The sequence below is a fragment of the Pseudophryne corroboree genome, chromosome 5, assembly GCF_028390025.1.
Source record: "Pseudophryne corroboree isolate aPseCor3 chromosome 5, aPseCor3.hap2, whole genome shotgun sequence".
NCBI classification, from domain to species: Eukaryota; Metazoa; Chordata; class Amphibia; order Anura; family Myobatrachidae; genus Pseudophryne; species Pseudophryne corroboree.
Genome location: NC_086448.1, coordinates 833,099,320 through 833,126,131, shown reverse-complemented (window position 1 = coordinate 833,126,131; position 26,812 = coordinate 833,099,320). Strand labels below are relative to the sequence as shown.

Sequence of the window (26,812 nt, the reverse complement as noted above, 5' to 3'; positions counted from 1 at the left end):
GTGTGAGCAGTGTGTATGGTGTACTATGTATATGTGTGTGTGAGCAGTGTGTATGGTGTACTATGTATATGTGTGTGTGTGTGTGTGTGTGAGCAGTGTGTATGGTGTACTATGTATATGTGTGTGTGTGTGTGTGTGTGTGTGAGCAGTGTGTATGGTGTACTATGTATATGTGTGTGTGTGTGTGTGTGTGTGTGAGCAGTGTGTATGGTGTACTATGTATATGTGTGTGTGTGTGTGTGTGTGTGTGTATGTGTGTGTGTGTGTGTGTGTGTGTGTGAGCAGTGTGTATGGTGTACTATGTATGTGTGTGTGTGTGTGTGTGTGTGAGCAGTGTGTATGGTGCAATATGTATGTGTGAGTGTGGGGACAGCTAGAAAGTGTGTAGATATGTTGTGCTATGTATGCATGTGCAATGTATGTGTCTGCAATGTGCATGTGTGAGCAATATGGAAACCCCCCCCAGTAAATCCTGCGTTTGCCCCTGCCGGTGGTGCATAACCCTAATCCCCCCTCCCCACAGCCTAAACCTAACCCCATCCCAAAGCCCTGTATCCCCTCAACAAGCCGCTCTTACACCAGGGAGAGACTCACCTGCGCTGCACTCCCCAGTATCCAGACTGAACACCGCACAGCAGGTACCTTGCGGCCCTCACACCCCATCAGAAGAGGGCGGTGCAGGGCACGGGAATCCTGGTCACCGGAGCCGCTGCCATGTCCTGTAACTGCCTGCACCAGAGCTGGACCCGGAAGAGTGAGCGCACACTCACGCCGCACCGTCACTGTGTGTGAGAATCGCAGCGTGCGATCCAACTGGAATTTTTGCTAAAAAGATGCATGCGCAGTGCCTGCAGAAAATGCGATCGCCTCTGCCTGGATCAATCAGGCAGAGGTGGTCGCGGGGCGGGGGGCGGCAACGCTCCATTTCCAGGGAGGAGAAGGATCATTGCGGCATGAACGGGGGCAGAATCGGCCGGACGGGGGCATGTCAGGGCGTGTTCATTGCGGCTGCGTGATGTCACACACAGCCGCCGCAACATGTAAGATGGCGCCGGGACTACTGCGGGCGCAGCTAAGCTGCGCTGGCAGGAGCCGTCCCTAATGTCTGCTAACAAGCACAAATTGAGATGCGATTGCAATATCTGCTTGTTGAAGGGGGGAGGCGCTGGTCAGTATGCTGGGCGGTCTTGCTCAGCATTGGTGCGGCCCCAAGCTGCTAGGAAAAGGAGAGTAAATTCTGCTGATTAGCAGCATCTGCGATCCTTACTGAATTACCCCCTAAGAACGCTTTTAAAAACGTGTTAATAGTTTATTTTTATCAATAAACAAAATGTAAAGTGATTGAACAGAAGAGAAATCTAAATCAAATCAATATTTGGTGTGACCGCCCTTTGCCTGCAAAACAGCATCAGTTCTTCTAGGTACACTTGCACACAGTTTTTGATGGAACTCAGAGGGATGTTGTTCCAAACATCTTGGAGAACTAACCACAGATCTTCTGTGGATGTAGGCTTGCTCATATCCTTCTGTCTTATCATGTAATCCCAGACAGCCTCAATGACGTTGAGATCAGGGCCGTGTGTGGCCATATCATCACTTCCAGGACTCCTTGTTCTTCTTTACGCTGAAGATAATTCTTAAAAACATGGCTGTATGTTTGGGGTCGTTGTCCTGCTGCAGAATACAATTGGAGCTAATCAGACGCCTCCCTGATGGTATTGCCGACTCCTGACTGACTGGTTAACAGACCCCTTGTCTTTGTCCTGACCGCCTGGTTACCAGACCCTCTGTCTCTGCCCTGACTGCCTGGTTACCAGACCCTCTGTCTCTGTCCTGACTGCCTGGGTACCAGACTCCCTGTCCTGACCGCCTGGTTACCAGACCCTCTGTCTCTGCCCTGACCGCCTGGTTACCAGACCCTCTGTCTCTGTCCTGACTGCCTGGTTAACAGACCCTCTGTATCTGCCCTGACTGCCTCGTTACCAGACCCTCTGTCTCTGTCCTGACCACCTGATTACCAGACCCTCTGTATCTGCCCTGACTGCCTGGTTACCAGACCCTCTGTCTCTGCCCTGACCGCCTGCTTACCAGACTCTCTGTCCTGACCGCCTGGTTATCAGACCCTCTGTCTCTGCCCTGACCGCCTGGTTATCAGACCCTCTGTCTCTGCCCGGACCTCCTGGTTATCAGACCCTCTGTCTCTGCCCTGACTGCCTGGTTATCAGACCCTCTGTCTCTGCCCTGACCGCCTGGTTACCAGACCCTCTGTCTCTGCCCTGACCGCCTGGTTACCAGACTCTCTGTCCTGACCGCCTGGTTATCAGACCCTCTGTCTCTGCCCTGACCTCCTGGTTATCAGACCCTCTGTCTCTGCCCTGACTGCCTGGTTACCAGACCCTCTGTCTCTGCCCTGACCGCCTGGTTACCAGACTCTCTGTCCTGACTGCCTGGTTATCAGACCCTCTGTCTCTGCCCTGACCGCCTGTTTACCAGACCATCTGTCTCAGTCCTGACCACCTGGTTATCAGACCCTCTGTCTCTGCCCTGACCGCCTGGTTACAAGACCCTCTGTCTCTGCCCTGACCGCCTGGTTACCAGACTCTCCGTCTCTGTCCTGACCGCCTGTTTACCAGACCCTCTGTCTCTGTCCTGACCACCTGATTATCAGACCCTCTGTCTCTACCCTGACCACCTGGTTATAAGACCCTCTGTCTCTGCCCTGACCGCCTGGTTACCAGACTCTCTGTCTTTGTCCTGACCGCCTGGTTACAAGACCCTCTGTCTCTGTCCTGACTGCCTGTTTACCAGACCCCCTGTCTCTGCCCTGACCGCCTGTTTACAAGACCCTCTGTCTCTGTCCTGACCGACTGGTTATCAGACCCTCTGTCTCTGCCCTGACGCCTGGTTACAAGACCCTCTGTCTCTGTCCTGACCGCCTGCTTACCAGACTCTCTGTCTCTGTCCTGACTGCCTGGTTACCAGACCCTCTGTCCTGACCGCCTGGTTACCAGACCCTCTGTCTCTGTCCTGACCGCCTGGTTACCAGACCCTCTGTCTCTGTCCTGACTGCCTGGTTAACAGACCCTCTGTATCTGCCCTGACTGCCTCGTTACCAGACCCTCTGTTCTCTGTCCTGACCACCTGGTTACCAGACCCTCTGTATCTGCCCTGACTGCCTGGTTACCAGACCCTCTGTCTCTGCCCTGACCGCCTGCTTACCAGACTCTCTGTCCTGACCGCCTGGTTATCAGACCCTCTGTCTCTGCCCTGACCGCCTGGTTATCAGACCCTCTGTCTCTGCCCTGACCTCCTGGTTATCAGACCCTCTGTCTCTGCCCTGACTGCCTGGTTACCAGACCCTCTGTCTCTGCCCTGACTGCCTAGTTACCAGACCCTCTGTCTCTGCCCTGACCGCCTGGTTACCAGACTCTCTGTCCTGACCGCCTGGTTATCAGACCCTCTGTCTCTGCCCTGACCTCCTGGTTATCAGACCCTCTGTCTCTGCCCTGACTGCCTGGTTACCAGACCCTCTGTCTCTGCCCTGACCGCCTGGTTACCAGACTCTCTGTCCTGACTGCCTGGTTATCAGACCCTCTGTCTCTGCCCTGACCGCCTGTTTACCAGACCATCTGTCTCTGTCCTGACCACCTGGTTATCAGACCCTCTGTCTCTGCCCTGACCGCCTGGTTATAAGACCCTCTGTCTCTGCCCTGACCGACTGGTTACCAGACTCTCCGTCTCTGTCCTGACCGCCTGTTTACCAGACCCCTCTGTCTCTGTCCTGACCACCTGATTATCAGACCCTCTGTCTCTGCCCTGACCACCTGGTTATAAGACCCTCTGTCTCTGTCCTGACCGCCTGCTTACCAGACTCTCTGTCTCTGTCCTGACTGCCTGGTTACCAGACCCTCTGTCCTGACCGCCTGGTTACCAGACCCTCTGTCTCTGTCCTGACCGCCTGGTTACCAGACCCTCTGTCTCTGTCCTGACCTTCTGGTTACCAGACCCTCTGTCTCTGTCCTGACTGCCTGGTTACCAGACCCTCTGTCTCTGCCCTGACTGTCTGGTTATCAGACCCTCTGTCTCTGTCCTGACTGCCTGGTTACTAGAACCTCTGTCTCTGTCCTGACCGCCTGGTTACCAGACCCTCTGTCTCTGTCCTGACCGCCTGATTACCAGACCTTCTGTCTCTGCCCTGACTGCCTGGTTACCAGACCCTCTGTCTCTGTCCTGATGTTATGCACACCAGTGCCAGCAGGAATGTATTGGTGTCTTAAACGGAGAGGGATGCAAAACAAATGAACTCACAGACAGACTGGGGAATATGACATTACATACACAGAAGGTGATAGGGTAACAAAATAAACACAAAGTGAACAGAGAAGCCCAAAGGCTAAGAAACTGGGTATCTCCCTAGTATTAGGAATGCTCAGATGGAAAGAAGCGAGATGTTGTGATTTAATACGTAGAGAACCCGAAATGCTGTTGCTAAGGGCAACAGCAAAACCCTAAAGGGTTACCAATGGGTGTGTCAGTAAACTCCTTGGTCAGAGATGGAATAATAGACACATGGAGAGTCTCCACAATCCTAGTCCTCACTTGCAGTGCACTGGTTCAGCTTACTGCCACTAAACTGACACCTGAACACCTTGCACAGTGAGAAAGGATTTTGGCAGGCAAGTCTGAGAATACAGCCGCAAACTTGCTAGGTTCACAGAGTAGCAAAAGAACCCCAGCAGGTTAAATGACTGACTCCAGTCTTACTGCTAGGTCTGGATTGGCAGAGTGTAATACCAAATCCCAAGGCCTATTTGCAGTAAGCAACAAACAAATACAAAGTTTACACAGTACTAGCTAGCTTTCAGGAACTGACTAACCAACAAAGATTCAGCAGCATCTGCCTAACCTGAGAAGAGGGTTTATATAGCAGGTGCTGTCCACGCCCCACTCAGACCTCACAGACTGTGAGCACAAAAACCAGCACCGGATCCCCTGCCGTGCACAGAGCCTGTAACCACTGCACAGCAAAAGACCCGAACCGGAGTATCAGCTACTCTCAGGTTACTCCGCTAGCACTTGTCTCCCGGTTGCCATGACGACGTGGCAGCACAGAGCAGGAGACCCTAACACCTGACTGCCTGGTTACCAGACCCTCTGTCTCTGTCCTGACTGCCTGGTTACCAGACTCTCTGTCTCTGTCCTGACTGCCTGGTTACCAGACCCTCTGTCTCTGTCCTGACCGCCTGGTTATCAGACCCTCTGTCTCTGTCCTGACCGCCTGTTTACCAGACCCTCTGTCTTTGTTTTGACTTCCTGGTTACCAGACCCTCTGTCTCTGTCCTCATGTATGTATTGTATATATAGATATATTAGGATATACAGCACTTTCTTTCTTACTATCACTGATGCCAACATACAAGAAAGTACTGTATAAGTTTTCTGCAGTCAGTGCTGACAGAATTAATATCCATACACAGGAGTGTAAATATATAATGCATATAAACCAGAGGTTGCTTATCTATATACATACTAGGTGATTCATCGCGCCCTACAGGCGCTCTTCACACCGTCGTGAGGGGCTAATCCCCCTTAACCCTTGCACACCCTTGTGGCGTGCAATATTTTTATTATATGGAGTATTACATCCAATCATAATTGTGTGAGTGGTTAAATATTGCACGTGCAAAGGGTGTGCAATGGTTAAGGGGTTGAAGCCCCTTGCAACGGCGTGAACAGTGCACGCAGGGCCTGATGAATCACCTAGTAGGTGCTTTGGTCGGGGGAATAGGGGGTGCGGGGAAAAGGCGGATGGGATCCTGGGGTGCCACGGGAGGGGCGGTTGCGGTGGTGCCGCAGGTGGGGGAGGGTGCGTGGGTGCCGCAGATGGTGGTCTGGAGCGGCTGCGGGTAGGGGAGGAGCAGTTGCGGGGTCACCCCGGGTGGGGGAGGATGCGGTGGGAGGTACGGGGTTGCTGCCGGTGGGGGAGGGGGGTCCGGAGCTATCGCGGGCGCTGGAGGGGTTGTGCGGGGGTGCCGCGGATGGGGCCCGGAGGTACTGTGAGTGGGGGAGGGGCGGGTAATGCTTCTCCTGCTTCTCCTCCTGGAAGCAGCTAAGCTGCTGTCCTCCCTTTGGCAGTGGCTCTCCCGGAGACTCGCACAGCAGCCAGTCACTATTGTTTGCGCCGGTGTCCCAACGCACCGCATTACAGGGAAGAAGATGTACGCAATAAACTACAGCTCCCAGCAGCCCTACGGGCCGGAATGCTTTGGCGCTAAGGGCTGCTGGGAGCTGTAGTTTATTTAGTGCGTCTACTTCCCTGTAATGCAGCGCATTGGGACACTGGTGATAACAATAGTGACTGGCTGGCAGAACTGACTGACTGGCTGAATCAATGTAAAAGGTGAGAGTGCTGTGCAGTGTCAGTGACTCTGCACACAGGGCCGGCGCTAGCCGCTCAGCAAAGGGATGCAGTGCAGGGAGGCACCAGGAAGGAGAGGCGTTCTCCCTGCTCTGCATCCCTGTGCTGAGCTTCTGCTGCTATACCTGCTGCTGCTGCTGCCGCCTGCTGTCACACATGCAGCGGCACCAGCAGTACAAAACCTCCTCTCCCCCTCAGTGTCGGCAGCACAAAGCCTCCCCCCGCTCCCCTGTGTGACATTCAGTGGCCGGGATGGAGCCCAAGTAGGCGGAGCTAGATAAGAGTAAGGGGCGGAGCTACACTGGACCATGCTGCAGCAGGAGGATGAGCCGCTACAGCTTCAGCCAGCCAGACTTCATTAGATAAGTGTCTGGAAAAAGAGTGAGTGTGTGTGTGTATATACAGTGTCTGTGTATACTGTATATATGTGTGACTGTGTATGTGTGTAATGTATGTACAGTATGTATGTGTGTGTTTGTATATATATGTGTGTGTGTGTGTGTGTGTATGTGTGACTGCTGCATAATGTGTGTAAGCGTCACCGGTACAGGGGGCATTACGTGTGTAAGCAGCACTGCTACAGGGGGCGTTACGTGTGTAAGCAGCACTGCTACAGGGGGCGTTACGTGTGTAAGCGGCACTGGTACAGAGGGTGCTATGTGTGTAAATGGTACTGGGAGAGGGGGCATTACGTGTGTAAGCGTCACTGGTACAGGGGACGTTACGTGTGTAAGCGTCACTGGTACAGGGGGCATTACGTGTGTAAGCGTGTGTAAGCGGCACTGGTACAGGGGGGCGTTACGTGTGTAAGCAGCACTGGTACAGGGGGCATTACATGTGGTTGCGTCACTGGTATAGGGGGCATTACGTGTGTAAGTGGCACTGGTACAGGGGGCGTTACGTGTGTAAGCGTCACTGGTATAGGGGGCATTACGTGTGTAAGCGTCACTGGTACAGGGGGCGTTACGTGTGTAAGGGTCACTGGTACAGGGGGCGTTACGTGTGTAAGCGGCACTGGTACAGGGGGCGTTACGTGTGTAAGCGTCACTGGTATAGGGGGCATTACGTGTGTAAGCGTCACTGCTACAGGGGGTGTTACGTGTGTAAGCATCACTGGTACAGGGGGTGTTACGTGTGTAAGCGTCACTGGTACAGGGGGCGTTACGTGTGTAAGCGTCTCTGGTACAGGGGGCGTTACGTGTGTAAGCGTCACTGGTACAGGGGGCGTTACATGTGTAAGCGTCACTGGTACAGGGGGCGTTACATGTGTAAGCGTCACTGGTATAGGGGGTGTTACATGTGTAAGCGTCTCTGGTACAGGGGGTGTTACTTGTGTAAGCGTCTCTACTACAGGGGTCATTATGTGCGCTGTGCGTTTGTAAAGTATGCAAGGGTGCAAATTTATAGTTTGCTGGGGGGCACCAAACACCCTAGCACCGGCCCAGACTGCACACCCACTGCACTACACAGCACTGTCACCTTTTACATTGATTCAGTGTCCAGACATTACCCTCCGTGATATCACCCACTCTATCCGTTACATTAACCATCTCGGGGCTTCCAGGCAGGTAGCTCAGGTGCTGTGTTGCGGAGTCAGGGCCTCTGGGGACCTGGGTGCGGCTGTGGCGGGGAGGCACTTCTGTGACATCACGCGCAGAGGAGGCTCTGGGGCTCAGAGAGTATGCGGCGCAGGGAGGGCTATGAAAGCCTTCTGCTGCACCGCTTTCATACACATCTATGCCGGTGGCCGCAGCAGCTTTTGCTCCACCTGCGGTGCGGCTAGGGAGTGGGGATTGTTGATGTCGGAGGGGGCAAGTGGACTGGCAGCAAGACATTGGTGGTCATTCCGAGTTGATCGCTCGCTAGCAGTTTTTAGCAGCCGTGCAAACACTATGCCGTCGCCCAGTGGGAGTGTATTTTAGCTTAGCAGAAGTGGGAACGAAGGGATTGAAGAGCGGGTATAAAAAATGTTTGTGCAGTTTGAGTAGCTTCAGACCTACTCGGCAATTGCGATCACTTCAGACCATTCAGTTCCTGATTTGACGTCATGAACGCGCCCTGCGTTCGCCCAGCCACGCCTGCGTTTTTCCGAACACTCCCTGAAAATGGTCAGTTGACACCCAGAAACGCCCTCTTCCTGTCAATCACTCTGCGGCTGCCTATGCGACTGAAAAGCATCATCGCTAGACCCTGTGTAAAACTACATCGTTCGTTGTAATAGTAAGCCGCACGTGCGCATTGCGCTGCATGCGCAGAAGTGGCGAGTTTTTGCCTGATCGCTGCACAGCGAACGAATGCAGCTAGCGATCAACTTGGAATGACCCCCATAGGAAGCTGCAGTAAAAGGTTTTCCCCTATGTACAGCGCAGAGACTTGCTGCAGATGCAGTGGCATACCCTCCAGCTGCACCTTTTTGGCAGGTACAGGACCTTTGTTTTATGGTCTGTACTGATTATTGACTCTCCAAGCAGTGGCAAACGCAGGATTTGCATGGGGGGGTTTCCAGAACTGGGCGGAGCCAATCACGGGGGTGGGGACTGAGGTGACCCAGTATATGCTGGGTCCGTAAAACTAGTGTGTCTGTGTGTGTGTGTGTATATATATATACATAATATCTACACACACACATATATATACATACACACACACATACATATACACGGGTGGTCTACAGTATGCCGGCGGTCGGGCTCCCGGCAACCAGCATACCGGCGCCGGGAGCCTGACCGCCGGCATACCGACACTTATTCTCCCTCGTGGGGGTCCACGACCCCCCTGGAGGGAGAATAGAATAGTGTGGCGCGCGTAGCGTGGCGAGCGCAGCGAGCCCGCAAGGGGCTCATTTGCACTCGCCACACTGTTGGTAAGCCGGCGGCCGGCCTCCCGGCGCCGGTATGCTGGTCGCCGGGAGGCCAGCCGCCGGGAGATCGTAGTGAACCCATATACACATATACATAGCATATTAAACATGCATACATATATATATATATATATATATATATACACACACATACAGTACACATATATATACACATGTATATATATATATATATATATGTATCATATGTGTGTGTGTGTGTGTTTATATGTATGTATGTATATACATGTGTATATATGTAGGCACATGGATATATATGTACTATAATTAAAATAAAGTAAACTTTTATTGCACTTGCAAGTGCCACCAGGAAGACAGCAGGCTGCAGAGGATGCTAGACAGTCATTAATAATACTCATGCAGCTAAAAAAAAAAAAAAAAAAAAAATTTTTTTTTTAGTGGAGGGGGGTTTCTGGGTACTCGGAAACCCCCCCTGGGTGCGCCACTGCCAAGCCTCCATTGAAAGTATAGAAAAAGGGGCGTGGCCACACGGCTGTACCCATAACCACGCCCCCTTTTTGAATGTGTATCAATGTTTATGTGTAAAGTGTTGGAGGGTGTGTTGCTGCAGATGCAGGGGGACTATTTTGGGGCGAGGGGCTGGAGCTGCAGCTCCATCAGTCCCATTGCTAATACTGCTCTGTGACAACACAGCAGGCAAAGCGCAGAGCCTCTCATTGGATGTAACCTGTGTGGGAGGGCGTTTCTCGTCCAATCAGCTGTGGGCTGGGTGTGATAGACCTGCCACTAACCCAATGAGAGCTCCTAGCCACGCACAGCGTTAGAAACCCAGGCACAGAATCACAGGGCTATTATATAGGAGATTATACAGAAAAGAATAGGGAAGAGGGATAATGAATCCAGTTGTGAGTAGTCAGCACCTATCCGGACCAGTGATCTGGAACCAATATAGCGCGTTCTACTAGGACTTCCCTGGAGTATGTTTACTATCTATCCTAGGTGTAATAATAGATAGTGATTATTAGCAAGGACTGGAATATAAAATTGGTGGACTGAACAGTTAAACACCTGATCAAAGTGACACCCGCATACACCCCCTGAGGAAACCGTTATTACAGAACAAAGAAACGCGTCAAGTGCTGTGGTTACCGCTCTCACTGACACCAGAGGTCTGCAACTGCTTCATGCCTGGGACCACACCTTGCATCGGCCGCGCTCTCCCTCCCCGTGCTGCTGTGAGCTCCTGCATTACTGATAAGAGAGCCGGTTCCTCGCCGTGAGCAATATATCACACACCATACTATAGTGCAAGATGTCGGTGGTGAATGCAATCTCTTACCGGTAAGTATGGAAAATTGTCCCTTATTATAATTGGTGAGCTACTGCACACAGGTAATTATAGAGGAGGATGGAGCATAGCGCTGGCTGGGTGCCTTGTGAGGAATTATACCACAATCTACTGCTTGTGTCTTCATTGTCCATTCAGTGATAGACCAAGCTTCATCTAAACTATAATTTAATATAATAAAAATATATATTTTATACTGGTAATTTGCGCTTTCATCTGTATAATGGGCCTAATTCAGACCCGATTGCTGCAACGGCAGCAATCGCCTTCTGAAGCCCTTTGACTATTGCGCCCGCACACCCAGTCAGTGACTATTGCATCCGCACACCCAGTGAGTGACTATTGCGTCCGCACACCCAGTGAGTGACTATTGCGCCCACACACCCAGTCAGTGACTATTGCATCCGCACACCCAGTGAGTGACTATTGCGTCCGCACACCCAGTGAGTGACTATTGCGCCCGCACACCCAGTGATGACTATTGCGCCCACACACCCAGTCAGTGACTATTGCACCCGCACACCCAGTGAGTGACTATTGTGCCCGCACACCCAGTGAGTGACTATTGCACCCGCACACCCAGTGAGTGACTATTGTGCCCGCACACCCAGTGAGTGACTATTGCGCCCGCACACCCAGTGAGTGACTATTGCGCCCGCACACCCAGTGATGACTATTGCGCCCGCACACCCAGTGAGTGACTATTGCGCCCGCACACCCAGTGAGTGACTATTGCGCCCGCACACCCAGTGATGACTATTGCGCCCGCACACCCAGTCAGTGACTATTGCACCCGCACACCCAGTGATGACTATTGCGCCCGCACACCCAGTGAGTGACTATTGCGCCCGCACACCCAGTGAGTGACTATTGCGCCCGCACACCCAGTGATGACTATTGCGCCCGCACACCCAGTCAGTGACTATTGCACCCGCACACCCAGTGAGTGACTATTGCGCCCGCACACCCAGTGAGTGACTATTGCGCCCGCACACCCAGTGATGACTATTGCGCCCGCACACCCAGTCAGTGACTATTGCACCCGCACACCCAGTGAGTGACTATTGTGCCCGCACACCCAGTGAGTGACTATTCCGCCCGCACACCCAGTGAGTGACTATTGCGCCCGCACACCCAGTGATGACTATTGCGCCCGCACACCCAGTGAGTGACTATTGCGCCCGCACACCCAGTGATGACTATTGCGCCCGCACACCCAGTGAGTGACTATTGCGCCCGCACACCCAGTGAGTGACTATTGCGCCCACATACCCAGTGATGACTATTGCGCCCACACACCCAGCTATGCTGCGCAGGTAGGGAGTTACTTGGCAGGTGCGAGGGGGGCGGGGCCTGACATGCGGGCGGACTAGCGCTGTTCTGGGCGTCCCCCCGCATGTCAGAGAAACTGATCGCAGATGTGATATTTCTATCACATCTACGATCAGGTCTGAATCACCACCAATATTTTTGTTTAGTGTATAAGTATTCCAGATTATTTATTGGCATATATAGAGACATATATACACTTATATTTGTATATATGCCTTTAAGAGTGATCAGATTATATACTTGACCATTTTTTGTAAATCTGTTTGTGCCTGATATTTTACTTTATATAAATCTGGAAAACATGTCTACTGGGGAAATACATCATCCCAATATTACTTATTTATTACATTATTTATATAGCGCACACATATTACGCAGCGCTGTACACAGCATATTTCAGTCACTTATGTCAGTTCCCGCCCGGTGGAGATTACAGTCTATATTCCCTATTACATGTCCACACATACACACTGTGTCACATCCCAATTACCCTACCAGTATGTGTATGGAGTGTGGGAGGAAACACACAAAGAAAATACAAACTCCACACAGAGAGTGATCAGGTCAGGAAGGGAACTCATAACCTCAGGTCTGTGTGGCAGTCATTGTTACTTTTGTATAACAGGACATTCTGCACAATTGTACATCCCCCGCCATCCTCATTCTTAGTGGTAGTAATAACTGAGCTATATGAGATTCTGTATTACCCTAGTCAGGCTATGCCCCCAGATGTGGGGAACTGGGGCACATTGGGCCCATATAAAGCAGATGGTACCCTGTACACAGGTTACTGTGACTCCTGCAATGGGAAACCATGTGTGGGTGACTGTGGGGCAGAGAGGTGAGGGTACAGGATGGTATAAGTACCAGCTCTATGGTATACTGCCAATACTAAACAGCACCTTTATTGTGTGACTTATATGTATCTGACACCCAACAGTGATACACAAACACCAAGCACCCAGACCGGCCTGAGAGAGTGACACACAATTACAGGATAAATAATAGTGACTTCTAGATCATTTATTGTACAACGGATCCATCACTGATTTATTACTGATATCTTTATATAGGAATAAGCTTGTAAATGAAAAATAGACAATATTGTGTATACATATCTTCATTCTGACATGTGTACAGCTGCACCTGGGAGTATACAATAGACATGTGTACAAGCTGTACTGCACCTGGGAGTGTACAATAGACATGTGTACAGCTGTACTGCACCTGGGAGTATACAATAGACATGTGTACAGCTGTCCTGCACCTGGGAGTATACAATAGACATGTGTACAAGCTGTACTGCACCTGGGAGTGTACAATAGACATGTGTACAAGCTGTACTGCACCTGGGAGTATACAATAGACATGTGTACAAGCTGTACTGCACCTGGGAGTGTACAATAGACATGTGTACAAGCTGTACTGCACCTGGGAGCATACAATAGACATGTGTACAAGCTGTACTGCACCTGGGAGTGTACAATAGACATGTGTACAAGCTGTACTGCACCTGGGAGCATACAATAGACATGTGTACAAGCTGTACTGCACCTGGGAGCATACAATAGACATGTGTACAAGCTGTACTGCACCTGGGAGTGTACAATAGACATGTGTACAAGCTGTACTGCACCTCGGAGTATACAATAGACATGTGTACAAGCTGTACTGCACCTGGGAGCATACAATAGACATGTGTACAAGCTGTACTGCACCTGGGAGCATACAATAGACATGTGTACAAGCTGTACTGCACCTGGGAGTGTACAATAGACATGTGTACAAGCTGTACTGCACCTCGGAGTATACAATAGACATGTGTACAAGCTGTACTGCACCTGGGAGTGTACAATAGACGTGTGCACAAGCTGTACTGCACCTGGGAGTATACAATAGACATGTGTACAAGCTGCACTGCACCTGGGAGTGTACAATAGACATGTGTACAAGCTGTACTGCACCTGGGAGTATACAATAGACATGTAGCTGTACTGCACCTGGTAGTATACAATAGACGTGTGTACAAGCTGTACTGAACCTGGGAGTATACAATAGACGTGTGTACAAGCTGTACTGCACCTAGGAGTGTACAATAGACATGTGTACAGCTGTACTGCACCTAGGAGTGTACAATAGACATGTGTACAGCTGTACTGCACCTGGGAGTGTACAATAGACATGTGTACAGCTGTACTGCACCTGGGAGTGTACAATAGACATGTAGCTGTACTGCACCTGGGAGTATACAATAGACATGTGTACAAGCTGTACTGCACCTGGGAGTATACAATAGACATGTGTACAAGCTGTACTGCACCTGGGAGTGTACAATAGACGTGAGTACAGCTGTACTGCACCTGGGAGTATACAATAGACATGTGTACAAGCTGTACTGCACCTGGGAGTATACAATAGATGTGTGTACAAGCTGTACTGCACCTGGGAGTATACAATAGACGTGAGTACAGCTGTACTGCACCTGGGAGTATACAATAGACATGTGTACAGCTGTACTGCACCTGGGAGTGTACAATAGACATGTAGCTGTACTGCACCTGGGAGTATACAATAGACATGTGTACAAGCTGTACTGCACCTGGGAGTATACAATAGACATGTGTACAAGCTGTACTGCACCTGGGAGTGTACAATAGACGTGAGTACAGCTGTACTGCACCTGGGAGTATACAATAGACATGTGTACAAGCTGTACTGCACCTGGGAGTATACAATAGATGTGTGTACAAGCTGTACTGCACCTGGGAGTATACAATAGATGTGTGTACAAGCTGTACTGCACCTGGGAGTATACAATAGACATGTGTACAAGCTGTACTGCACCTGGGAGTATACAATAGACATGTGTACAAGCTGTACTGCACCTGGGAGTGTACAATAGACGTGAGTACAGCTGTACTGCACCTGGGAGTATACAATAGACATGTGTACAAGCTGTACTGCACCTGGGAGTATACAATAGATGTGTGTACAAGCTGTACTGCACCTGGGAGTATACAATAGATGTGTGTACAAGCTGTACTGCACCTGGGAGTATACAATAGACATGTGTACAAGCTGTACTGCACCTGGGAGTGTACAATAGACATGTGTACAAGCTGTACTGCACCTGGGAGTATATAATAGACATGTGTACAAGCTGTACTGCACCTGGGAGTGTACAATAGACGTGAGTACAGCTGTACTGCACCTGGGAGTATACAATAGACATGTGTACAAGCTGTACTGCACCTGGGAGTATACAATAGATGTGTGTACAAGCTGTACTGCACCTGGGAGTATACAATAGATGTGTGTACAAGCTGTACTGCACCTGGTAGTGTACAATAGACATGTGTACAAGCTGTACTGCACCTGGGAGTGTACAATAGACATGTGTACAAGCTGTACTGCACCTGGGAGTATACAATAGACATGTAGCTGTACTGCACCTGGGAGTGTACAATAGACATGTGTACAAGCTGTACTGCACCTGGTAGAGTACAATAGACATGTGTACAAGCTGTACTGCACCCGGAGTGTACAATAGATGTGTCTACAAGCTGTACTGCACCTGGTAGTGTACAATAGACATGTGTACAAGCTGTACAGCACCTGGTAGTGTACAATAGACATGTGTACAAGCTGTACTGCACCTGGGAGTGTACAATAGACATGTGTACAAGCTGTACTGCACCTGGGAGTGTACAATAGACATGTGTACAAGCTGTACTGCACCTGGTAGTATACAATAGACATGTGTACAAGCTGTACTGCACCTGGTAGTGTACAATAGACATGTAGCTGTACTGCACCTGGGAGCGTACAATAGGAAACCCACTGATGCCATCCCTACCAACATGGGAACACATTTCAGACACACTAGGTATGGCCATCGACCATCAATGATTCCTAATCATCGATAGTTTATGGCCGATGTCGAATTCTTTTGCCAATCGATGGGAGAGAACCAGATAGTTTCCCTCCATCAATGTCATAGCGTAAACAAATGCCAGGACTCGGAGCATAGCTCCGCCCCCAACACCCGTGAAGCCCTGCCCTAGGCTGTGATTAGCCCGTGGATCATTCACTGAAATAACAGGAATGACCATCGATGAGTGAAACCATCGATGGTCTCCCATAGCATAGTTGATGGCCATCAATGGCCACTCAGAGTTTCACCATCAATGGCAACCATCGATGGTGAACACACGATGGCCATCCCGAAGACACACTGGTCATCTTGTTACACAGGGGCTCAGATGTACCTGTAGATCCACCCACTCAGAATCTTTCACCTGTCAGATTTCTCTCCCTGTGATGTCACCAGTATCTGGGTAGATTTCTTATGGTAATTTCTCCCGGCTCCTGACTCCCCCACATATAGTTATACATCCATCCCATACAAGGAAAGCAGCATGGAGGGGCTCAGTGAGGGCGGCAGTGTAGGTGTGTAAGTGTCTGATGGGGTCACACAGAGAATAAAAGGACATCTGTCCTGCCCCATAATCCAGATACACCCTCACTCTGTCACAGGGGGTATTGTCAGGTATTGAGATCCACTTACTGTCATGTAACACTAAGTACTGATTATTACACCTTTCCAAACACCAGGACTTGTTATTATATCCAATGTATGACTGACTCCCTCTCCTGTCTATACTGGGATAACACATCCCCACCATCCACACCACTGACTTACTGACATCCACCTCCCAGTAATGTCGCCCTGAGGAGAATCTCCTGGTGCTTATTACCTGATACCACTGAAATCTCTCTGGTGTTACTGGGTGATTCTGACTTGGTGTCCAGGATGCAGTTTTCCTGTCACCTGATATCTGTATATAATCACCAGCTGTGGTTACATCCAGTAATATGTCTGCAGGTCCCTGCACATAGATCCCTGTATTTATACCTGTTATTATATCAGATAATGTGTGTAATGTCCCTGAGATGAGACCCACATCCAGATCTCCTGCACCACGGACCTGGGTATCATGTCTCTCTGTGTCCTCAGTATCACACAAGTCCCCTGTGTCTGGTTCCTGTAAGACAGTCACTGGGTCACCCATGTTACACAGCTCCTCAATGTGACGCATCTTCCCGGACAGCTCGTCCTTCTTTATTTCCAGCTGCTGGATCAGATCAGAGACTGAGAGTGAAACGCGCTGTTCCTGCCTGGAGATCTCACTCAGGACTCTCTTCTCCAGGTCTTCCAGCTGTCTCCTGATGTCTCTAAACAGGGCAGTCACTGTCTCTATTACACCATCTGCTTTTCTCTGATCTTCTTTCCTGCACTCCTGCAGACTCTGCACTCTTTTCTCAGTCTCCGCTCTCTTTGTGGTCAGTTTCTGCAGAACATTCCTCAGCTTCTCCTTCTTCTTCTCAGAGGCCTCATCCAGCATCTCCACCAGGTGTCCCCGGTGTTCTCCATCCAGCCTGCAGGACCCACAGATACAGACAGAGTCCTCAGTGCAGTAATACTCCAGGATCTTCTTATGGACGGAGCATTTCCTGTTCCCCAGGGCAGTGGTGGGGTCACATAAGACGTGCTCTGGTGACTTGCTGTGTACTCTCAGGTGATTATCACACAGAGAAGCCTCACAATGCAGACAGGATTTAGCAGCAGGTACAGGAGAGTGAATACAGTAAGTGCAGAGGATCCCAGTCTCCTCCTGATCAGGCCGAGTAGACAGGAAACTCCCCACTATGTTACACAGCGTTATGTTCCTCTGCAGTGCAGGACGCTCCTGACTCTCTGCTCTGCAGTCAGGACAGGTATATACTCCAGCCCCCTCCTGTGTATCCAGCACACGATCAATACAGACCCGGCAGAAGTTGTGGCCACATCTCAGGGTTACAGGGTCAGTATAAATGCTCAGGCAGATAGAACAGTCCAGCTCCTGTCTCAGATCAGCAGACGCCATCGCTGCAGCAGGAGAGAGAAATGAAAGTGAAAGTCTCTGACACTCAGATACCCGTACAGTCACATTCTGCACACAGGGGGAGGGGGAGCTGTCACTCAGATTATAGGTGCAGGATCAGTTATACTAAGGGACGCACCCACAATATAAAGGGACATCATGCAGAACAATCTACTTAGGGGTATATGTATTAACTTTATTTTTTACAAAAATAATGTGAAAAGGGGAGTTTTCTGAATTCACACCTTTTTCACACTGTGTTAGATTGACTGAAGTATACTGAAGGGCTGTACTACTGTACACTACTGATCACATTTTTTAGTAAGCAGATCACATTTCCCATACATGTAATAGGAAATGTGATCTGGCATCATGTACAAAAAAAATAATTGTAAAATAATACTGGAGGAAGCCCTACTGATAATAACACTATCTTCAGATAGCGTTATCCACAGGTCCCCTCAGGTTCCCGGCTCCCATTGGCGTTTCTATAATGGGTGCAGTGTGTGTGGTGCACACGGGCCCCTGAGTCCCGGGGGGGGCCCACACCGCACCCATTTCTCCTATACTTACTTTCCGGAGTCCATCGCTGACTGTGTGTGGGCCCCTCCTCTCCCATAGCTGTTACGCCGCTGCTAGCTGCTAGCGCACTGACCACTAGAGACTCTGGTACAGTGCAAGAGTCTACAGCGCTCAGAGCGCTAGCAGCGGCGCGCCGGCTGCGGGAGAGGTAGGGCCCACACACGGAGTCTGCACACGGGTCCCCTCCTCTCTAGAGATGCCCATGCCGGCTCCTGCTCTTTTTGACCTGTCATCTGATGTCTGAGCTGGTGTCTGTGATCAGCCTGTACACGCACACATATATATATATATATATATAATTCACATACCAGTGCGGCACTCAGCAATCAGAAAACGGAAGCGAACAACCATGTGGTAACAACGTTTCAGTGCTCTTTATTCAGCACTATCTTCAGGATACATTAAACAAACAAAGATACAATCTTACCTTATGTACACTTGCACCCATGTGAAGAGGCCGTGGTCAGGCGTCCCGCCGGAAGCCCCGACTCGCGTCCACTCAAAATGACGTCACCCCCAAGGGGGCGATGCCGTGCACCATCACCATAGCAACATCTAAACAAAAAATGACATGTATAGCAGCAGCTAATCAGATAATCCAATTAAAGAGACAACATTAGTAACAATATCATATTACTGATAGAAACATATCATAGAGCATAAAAACACATACTAAAAGCATGCAAGGCTGAAGTTTTCATTGAGACCACGAGGACTCAAAACTGATAAGCGGTAGATCCATTGTGCTTCTCTCTGCAGAAGCAGACGGTTCCTATCACCTCCCCTACGTGGTTTAGGTACAAAATCGATCATTCTGTACCGGAGCGATGCTAAACTATGTTTCTGTTCTGCAAAGTGGTGAGCTACTGGGTGATCCAATTTACCTTTCCCTGCCAAAGCTGCTCGAATCGTGGAACGATGCATGGTCATACGTTCCTTGAATGTATATTGTGTCTTCCCAATGTAAGGCAATCCGCAAGGGCATAAAATTTGGTAGATCACATATGAAAACTCACAAGTAAGAATAACATCCATTTAACAACATGGATGTTATGCCATGTTTCACTAGGGGACGTAACCTTCGGGACCTCCTAGTGTGTACAGATATTACTGAATACGATAAAACATCAGGCACACATTTTCTATCAAATAAAAAACATGGATGTTTCCGCTGTGGTTGCACCACATGCAATTTCATGCTAGTGGGTGATTCTTTTTCTCACCCTCACTCTGGCAAGAATTATACCATCAATTATCATCTTACTTGTGAGTCTTCATATGTGATCTACCAAATTTTATGCACATAGTACACACATAGTATAGGGAATACAGGCACAAATATCAGCAATCACATATTCCCCCATTCATGTATCATCAACTAAAATGTGCTCCCCATTTTGTTGCAACCAAAATCCGAAAAGAGCTCGGTAAAGTTTGACAGCCCATCCACAGACCCGTACCACGGGATAAGAAGGAATTCAAATGTATACTTCGCAATACCTCGAAGCTTGATTTAAAACACGTACGGCACGATGATACATGACCCCCAAACACGAATTCATACACACATGCTTCTGCTATCTCACTAGGTCATACCCTTTTCCTACCTTCTCCTCTCCTCCCCTACCCAACCATGTAAATGTATTAACCCCTGACATATATTTTTCTCTGTTTTAGAAGATGGCAGTTATTGTTGACTGCCAAAGGGTGGACTGTCAAAGTCAGAAAAATATCTCTATGCACACTGCCATATTTGCACCTCACACAGGTCTGCGCTGCGCATGCGTGCGCTCTCCCGTGCGTGCGCATACTCGCTGTTGCGGGCACCCGCGGGCGCGCAGTATGTGCATTTACGGTAGAGTTCATGTGTTCGTAGCGTGCGACTCAATCGTTACATATTTTCACCATATAATGTATTTTGTAGATCATGGTCCCTTTGATAGATTCTGAAAGTTTGGTTAATGTAGAATGTTCATGAACAGAGAAATCCCCCTTTGTTTGATACGAAGGGTCAGACAGGAGTAATACAGTGGTGTTTAGTATCCATCGGAAGAGTTTTTAATTAGCAATATTCCGGTGTTGGTTTGAAGCGGATTAATCGCTCGTGCGAATAGTTATGGACATAAGAAGTTTATGAACATTTACTGTATTTGCACTTACTTATCCATGCGGTGGGAAACCCAGTTTCCCTCCCACCTGAGCTGTTGGAAATAGTCACAGCCCACCTGTATGAATCAACCTATGACCTTTTGTTATAATGCGAGGAGGAATTCCTGTGTCCAATGAACAATGAGATTGTAGGGACCATTGAATTGTATTGTGTGTGGGGCATAAATAGACAAGCCGATCACATCCAGCTCTCACTCTTCAATGGTTATCATTGCTGAAAATCGGGAGCTGGATGTCCAGAGGCGCATGCGATCGTTTCCTTTGTGCGTAAGTTTTCTCCGCAATCATATTGTCTTTCTTGTGGTTATGGGCCATTTCTCTCTCTCTTCTCTTTCTCTCGTATTCTCTTAAACGTAATAGTATTGTATTGTATTTCATGTGCAGTTATCTGGTTAGGTAGTCTATGTTATATTGTAGTGTATGACTTGTATTGTATTAATTCTTTTGCAAGTATAACATTCATAATATATATATTAGGCGTTGGACCCTAAGCACGGTATCTGTGTATTTCTTATAGTGTTAAGTATTCTCAGAGCGTCGGTGACGCTCAAACAGCTTTTAAGTTAATAAGGTTACACTGTGTTGCATCTACACCCTATCTCTACACAAAGGTTTTACAGCATATTTCATTGTCTATGGTTTAGATATAAAGGTTTAACATTGTGAGCGTCAGCGCCGCTGGTGATCTCCTCGTGGTCCCGAGCGTCCGCTACGCTATAGCGAATCATTACGTTAGTCGGCAGCCAATAGCGTGCCTGCCTGTGATCTCTTGGCCGTGAGCGAACGTGACGCTTGAGCGTCTCGACCACGGCTAAGCGATCGTTACGCAACGAGCGTACCCTTACGGTACTCCATACGTAAATAGCGTACAGTGTTCTTAGACCTCACAAAGGGTTTTATATAAGATAAATATTTAGCTTTATCACAGGCATTCCCAACCACGGTCCTCAAGGCACACTAACAGTCCTGGTCTTAGTGATATCCAGCCTTCAGCACAGGTGACTTAATTAGTAGCTCAGTTATTTTGATTTAACCATCTGTGCTGCAGCCTGGATATCACTAAAACCTGCACTGTTGGTGTGCCTTGAGGACCGTGGTTGGGAATGCCTGGTGCATAGTAACTAGGTTAAACCCCCATGACTGTCACTGGATGCCAGAAATAGGGAAAATCTCAAAGTGTGAGCAGAATCTTGGAAGTGCCTGCTCTGCGACCGCTCCTGTAATGCAGGAAAATATTAGTGTCTCTTATATGAACATAGGGTAACATGTCTACTCACACCCTCACAGGAAAATATTAGTGTCTCTTATATGAACATAGGGTAACATGTCTATTCGCACCCTCACAGGAAAATATTAGTGTCTCTTATATGAACATAGGGTAACATGTCTATTCGCACCCTCACAGGAAAATATTAGTGTCTCTTATATGAACATAGGGTAACGTGTGTCTACTCACACCCTCACAGGAAAATATTAGTGTCTCTTATATGAACATAGGGTAACATGTCTACTCACACCCTCACAGGAAAATATTAGTGTCTCTTATATGAACATAGGGTAACATGTCTACTCACACCCTCACAGGAAAATATTAGTGTCTCTTATATGAACATAGGGTAACATGTCTACTCACACCCTCACAGGAAAATATTAGTGTCTCTTATATGAACATAGGGTAACATGTCTATTCGCACCCTCACAGGAAAATATTAGTGTCGATTATATGAACATAGGGTAACGTGTGTCTACTCACACCCTCACAGGAAAATATTAGTGTCTCTTATATGAACATAGGGTAACATGTCTACTCACACCCTCACAGGAAAATATTAGTGTCTCTTATATGAACATAGGGTAACGTGTGTCTACTCACACCCTCACAGGAAAATATTAGTGTCTCTTATATGAACATAGGGTAACATGTCTACTCACACCCTCACAGGAAAATATTAGTGTCTCTTATATGAACATAGGGTAACATGTCTATTCGCACCCTCACAGGAAAATATTAGTGTCTCTTATATGAACATAGGGTAACATGTCTACTCACACCCTCACAGGAAAATATTAGTGTCTCTTATATGAACATAGGGTAACATGTCTATTCGCACCCTCACAGGAAAATATTAGTGTCTCTTATATGAACATAGGGAAACGTGTCTACTCACACCCTCACAGGAAAATATTAGTGTCTCTTATATGAACATAGGGTAACATGTCTATTCGCACCCTCACAGGAAAATATTAGTGTCTCTTATATGAACATAGGGAAACGTGTCTACTCACACCCTCACAGGAAAATATTAGTGTCTCTTATATGAACATAGGGTAACGTGTCTACTCACACCCTCACAGGAAACAAAGCAGCAATACAGGTTAATGTGTATAACTGTAGACATTAAATTCTATATCATGGTGTCAGTAGAGATGTGCACTTGAAATTTTTCGGGTTTTGGTTTTGGGTTCGGTTCCGCGGCCGTGTTTTGGGTTCGACCGCATTTTGGCAAAACCTCACCGAATTTTTTTTTTCGGATTCGGGTGTGTTTTGGATTCGGGTGTTTTTTTCAAAAAACACTAAAAAACAGCTTAAATCATAGAATTTGGGGGTCATTTTGATCCCAAAGTATTATTAACCTCAAAAACCATAACTTCCACTCATTTTCAGTCTATTCTGAACACCTCACACCTCACAATATCATTTTTAGTCCTAAAATTTGCACAGAGGTCGCTGGATGACTAAGCTAAGCGACCCAAGTGGCCGACACAAACACCTGGCCCATCTAGGAGTGGCACTGCAGTGTCACACAGGATGGCCCTTCCAAAAAACACTCCCCAAACAGCACATGACGCAAAGAAAAAAAGAGGCGCAATGAGGTAGCTGTGTGACTAAGCTCAACGACCCAAGTGGCCGACACAAACACCTGGCCCATCTAGGAGTGGCACTGCAGTGTCACGCAGGATGGCCCTTCCAAAAAACACTCCCCAAACAGCACATGACGCAAAGAAAAAAAGAGGCGCAATGAGGTAGCTGTGTGAGTAAGCTAAGCGACCCTAGTGGCCGACACAAACACCTGGCCCATCTAGGAGTGGCACTGCAGTGTCACGCAGGATGGCCCTTCCAAAAAACACTCCCCAAACAGCACATGACGCAAAGAAAAAAAGAGGCGCAATGAGGTAGCTGTGTGAGTAAGCTAAGCGACCCTAGTGGCCGACACAAACACCTGGCCCATCTAGGAGTGGCACTGCAGTGTCACGCAGGATGGCCCTTCAAAACAATACTCCCCAAACAGCACATGACGCAAAGAAAAATTAAAGAAAAAAGAGGTGCAAGATGGAATTGTCCTTGGGCCCTCCCACCCACCCTTATGTTGTATAAACAGGACATGCACACTTTAACCAACCCATCATTTCAGTGACAGGGTCTGCCACACGACTGTGACTGAAATGACGGGTTGGTTTGGACCCCCACCAAAAAAGAAGCAATTAATCTCTCCTTGCACAAACTGGCTCTACAGAGGCAAGATGTCCACCTCATCATCATCCTCCGATATATCACCGTGTACATCCCCCTCCTCACAGATTATCAATTCGTCCCCACTGGAATCCACCATCTCAGCTCCCTGTGTACTTTGTGGAGGCAATTGCTGCTGGTCAATGTCTCCATGGAGGAATTGATTATAATTCATTTTAATGAACATCATCTTCTCCACATTTTCTGGAAGTAACCTCGTACGCCGATTGCTGACAAGGTGAGCGGCGGCACTAAACACTCTTTCGGAGTACACACTTGTGGGAGGGCAACTTAGGTAGAATAAAGCCAGTTTGTGCAAGGGCCTCCAAATTGCCTCTTTTTCCTGCCAGTATAAGTACGGACTGTCTGACGTGCCTACTTGGATGCGGTCACTCATATAATCCTCCACCATTCTTTCAATGGGGAGAGAATCATATGCAGTGACAATAGACGACATGTCCGTAATCGTTGGCAGGTCCTTCAGTCCGGACCAGATGTCAGCATCAGCAGTAACTCCAGACTGCCCTGCATCACCGCCAGAGGGTGGGCTCGGAATTCTGAGCCTTTTCCTCGCACCCCCAGTTGCGGGAGAATGTGAAGGAGGAGATGTTGACAGGTCGCGTTCCGCTTGACTTGACAATTTTGTCACCAGCAGGTCTTTGAACCCCTGCAGACTTGTGTCTGCCGGAAAGAGAGATCCAAGGTAGGTTTTAAATCTAGGATCGAGCACGGTGGCCAAAATGTAGTGATCTGATTTCAACAGATTGACCACCCGTGAATCCTTGTTAAGCGAATTAAGGGCTCCATCCACAAGTCCCACATGCCTAGCGGAATCGCTCCGTGTTAGCTCCTCCTTCAATGTCTCCAGCTTCTTCTGCAAAAGCCTGATGAGGGGAATGACCTGACTCAGGCTGGCAGTGTCTGAACTGACTTCACGTGTGGCAAGTTCAAAGGGCAGCAGAACCTTGCACAACGTTGAAATCATTCTCCACTGCGCTTGAGACAGGTGCATTCCACCTCCTATATCGTGCTCAATTGTATAGGCTTGAATGGCCTTTTGCTGCTCCTCCAACCTCTGAAGCATATATAGGGTTGAATTCCACCTCGTTACCACTTCTTGCTTCAGATGATGGCAGGGCAGGTTCAGGCGTTTTTGGTGGTGCTCCAGTCTTCTGTACGTGGTGCCTGTACGCCGAAAGTGTCCCGCAATTCTTCTGGCCACCGACAGCATCTCTTGCACGCCCCTCTCGTTTTTTAAAAAATTCTGCACCACCAAATTCAAGGTATGTGCAAAACATGGGACGTGCTGGAATTTGCCCATATTTAATGCACACACAATATTGCTGGCGTTGTCCGATGCCACAAATCCACAGGAGAGTCCAATTGGGGTAAGCCATTCCGCAATGATCTTCCTCAGTTGCCGTAAGAGGTTTTCAGCTGTGTGCGTATTCTGGAAACCGGTGATACAAAGCGTAGCCTGCCTAGGAAAGAGTTGGCATTTGCGAGATGCTGCTACTGGTGCCGCCGCTGCTGTTCTTGCGGCGGGAGTCCATACATCTACCCAGTGGGCTGTCACAGTCATATAGTCCTGACCCTGCCCTGCTCCACTTGTCCACATGTCCGTGGTTAAGTGGACATTGGGTACAACTGCATTTTTTAGGACACTGGTGAGTCTTTTTCTGACGTCCGTGTACATTCTCGGTATCGCCTGCCTAGAGAAGTGGAACCTAGATGGTATTTGGTAACGGGGGCACACTACCTCAAGAAATTGTCTAGTTCCCTGTGAACTAACGGGGGATTCCGGACGCACGTTTAACACCAACATAGTTGTCAAGGCCTCAGTTATCCGCTTTGCAACAGGATGACTGCTGTGATATTTCATCTTCCTCGCAAAGGACTGTTGGACAGTCAATTGCTTACTGGAAGTAGTACAAGTAGTCTTCCAACTTCCCTTCTGGGATGACCATCGACTCCCAGCAGCAACAACAGCAGCGCCAGCAGCAGTAGGCGTTACACGCAAGGATGCATCGGAGGAATCCCAGGCAGGAGAGGACTCGTCAGAATTGCCAGTGACATGGCCTGCAGGACTATTGGCATTCCTGGGGAAGGAGGAAATTGACACTGAGGGAGTTGGTGGGGTGGTTTGCGTGAGCTTGGTTACAAGAGGAAGGGATTTACTGGTCAGTGGACTGCTTCCGCTGTCGCCCAAAGTTTTTGAACTTGTCACTGACTTATTATGAATGCGCTGCAGGTGACGTATAAGGGAGGATGTTCCGAGGTGGTTAACGTCCTTACCCCTACTTATTACAGCTTGACAAAGGCAGCACACGCATTTCTGTTGAAATACTTCCACACCGAAGAGCTGATTTTTTTGGTATTTTGACCAGGCATGTCAACGGCCATATTCCTCCCACGGACAACAGGTGTCTCCCTGGGTGCCTGACTTAAACAAACCACCTCACCATCAGAATCCTCCTTGTCAATTTCCTCCCCAGCGCCAGCAACACCCATATCCTCCTCGTCCTGGTGTACTTCAACACTGACATCTTCAATCTGACTATCAGGAACTGGACTGCGGGTGCTCCTTCCAGCACTTGCAGGGGGCGTGCAAATGGTGGAAGGCGCATGCTCTTCACGTCCAGTGTTGGGAAGGTCAGGCATCGCAACCGACACAATTGGACTCTCCTTG

The 26,812-nt window shown here is 48.8% G+C and overlaps 1 protein-coding gene across 1 annotated transcript; it reads right to left on the bottom strand.

Annotated features, from left to right (window-relative positions):
- Window positions 1–12,315: 12,315 nt before the first annotated feature.
- Window positions 12,316–17,864, bottom strand: LOC134928621 (probable E3 ubiquitin-protein ligase MID2). The gene is made up of 2 exons (XM_063924546.1): window positions 13,779–17,864; window positions 12,316–13,083 (listed from the first exon to the last, which is right to left on the bottom strand). Exon 1 carries the CDS (start codon window positions 17,862–17,864, stop codon window positions 16,284–16,286), a length of 1,581 nt encoding a protein of 526 aa, XP_063780616.1. The 3' UTR covers window positions 12,316–13,083; window positions 13,779–16,283.
- Window positions 17,865–26,812: the final 8,948 nt, after the last annotated feature.

Bases quoted from the DNA above. Each gene is read 5' to 3' on its own strand.
- LOC134928621 (XM_063924546.1), bottom strand. From the start codon at position 17,864: ATGGCGTCTGCTGATCTGAGACAGGAGCTGGACTGTTCTATCTGCCTG.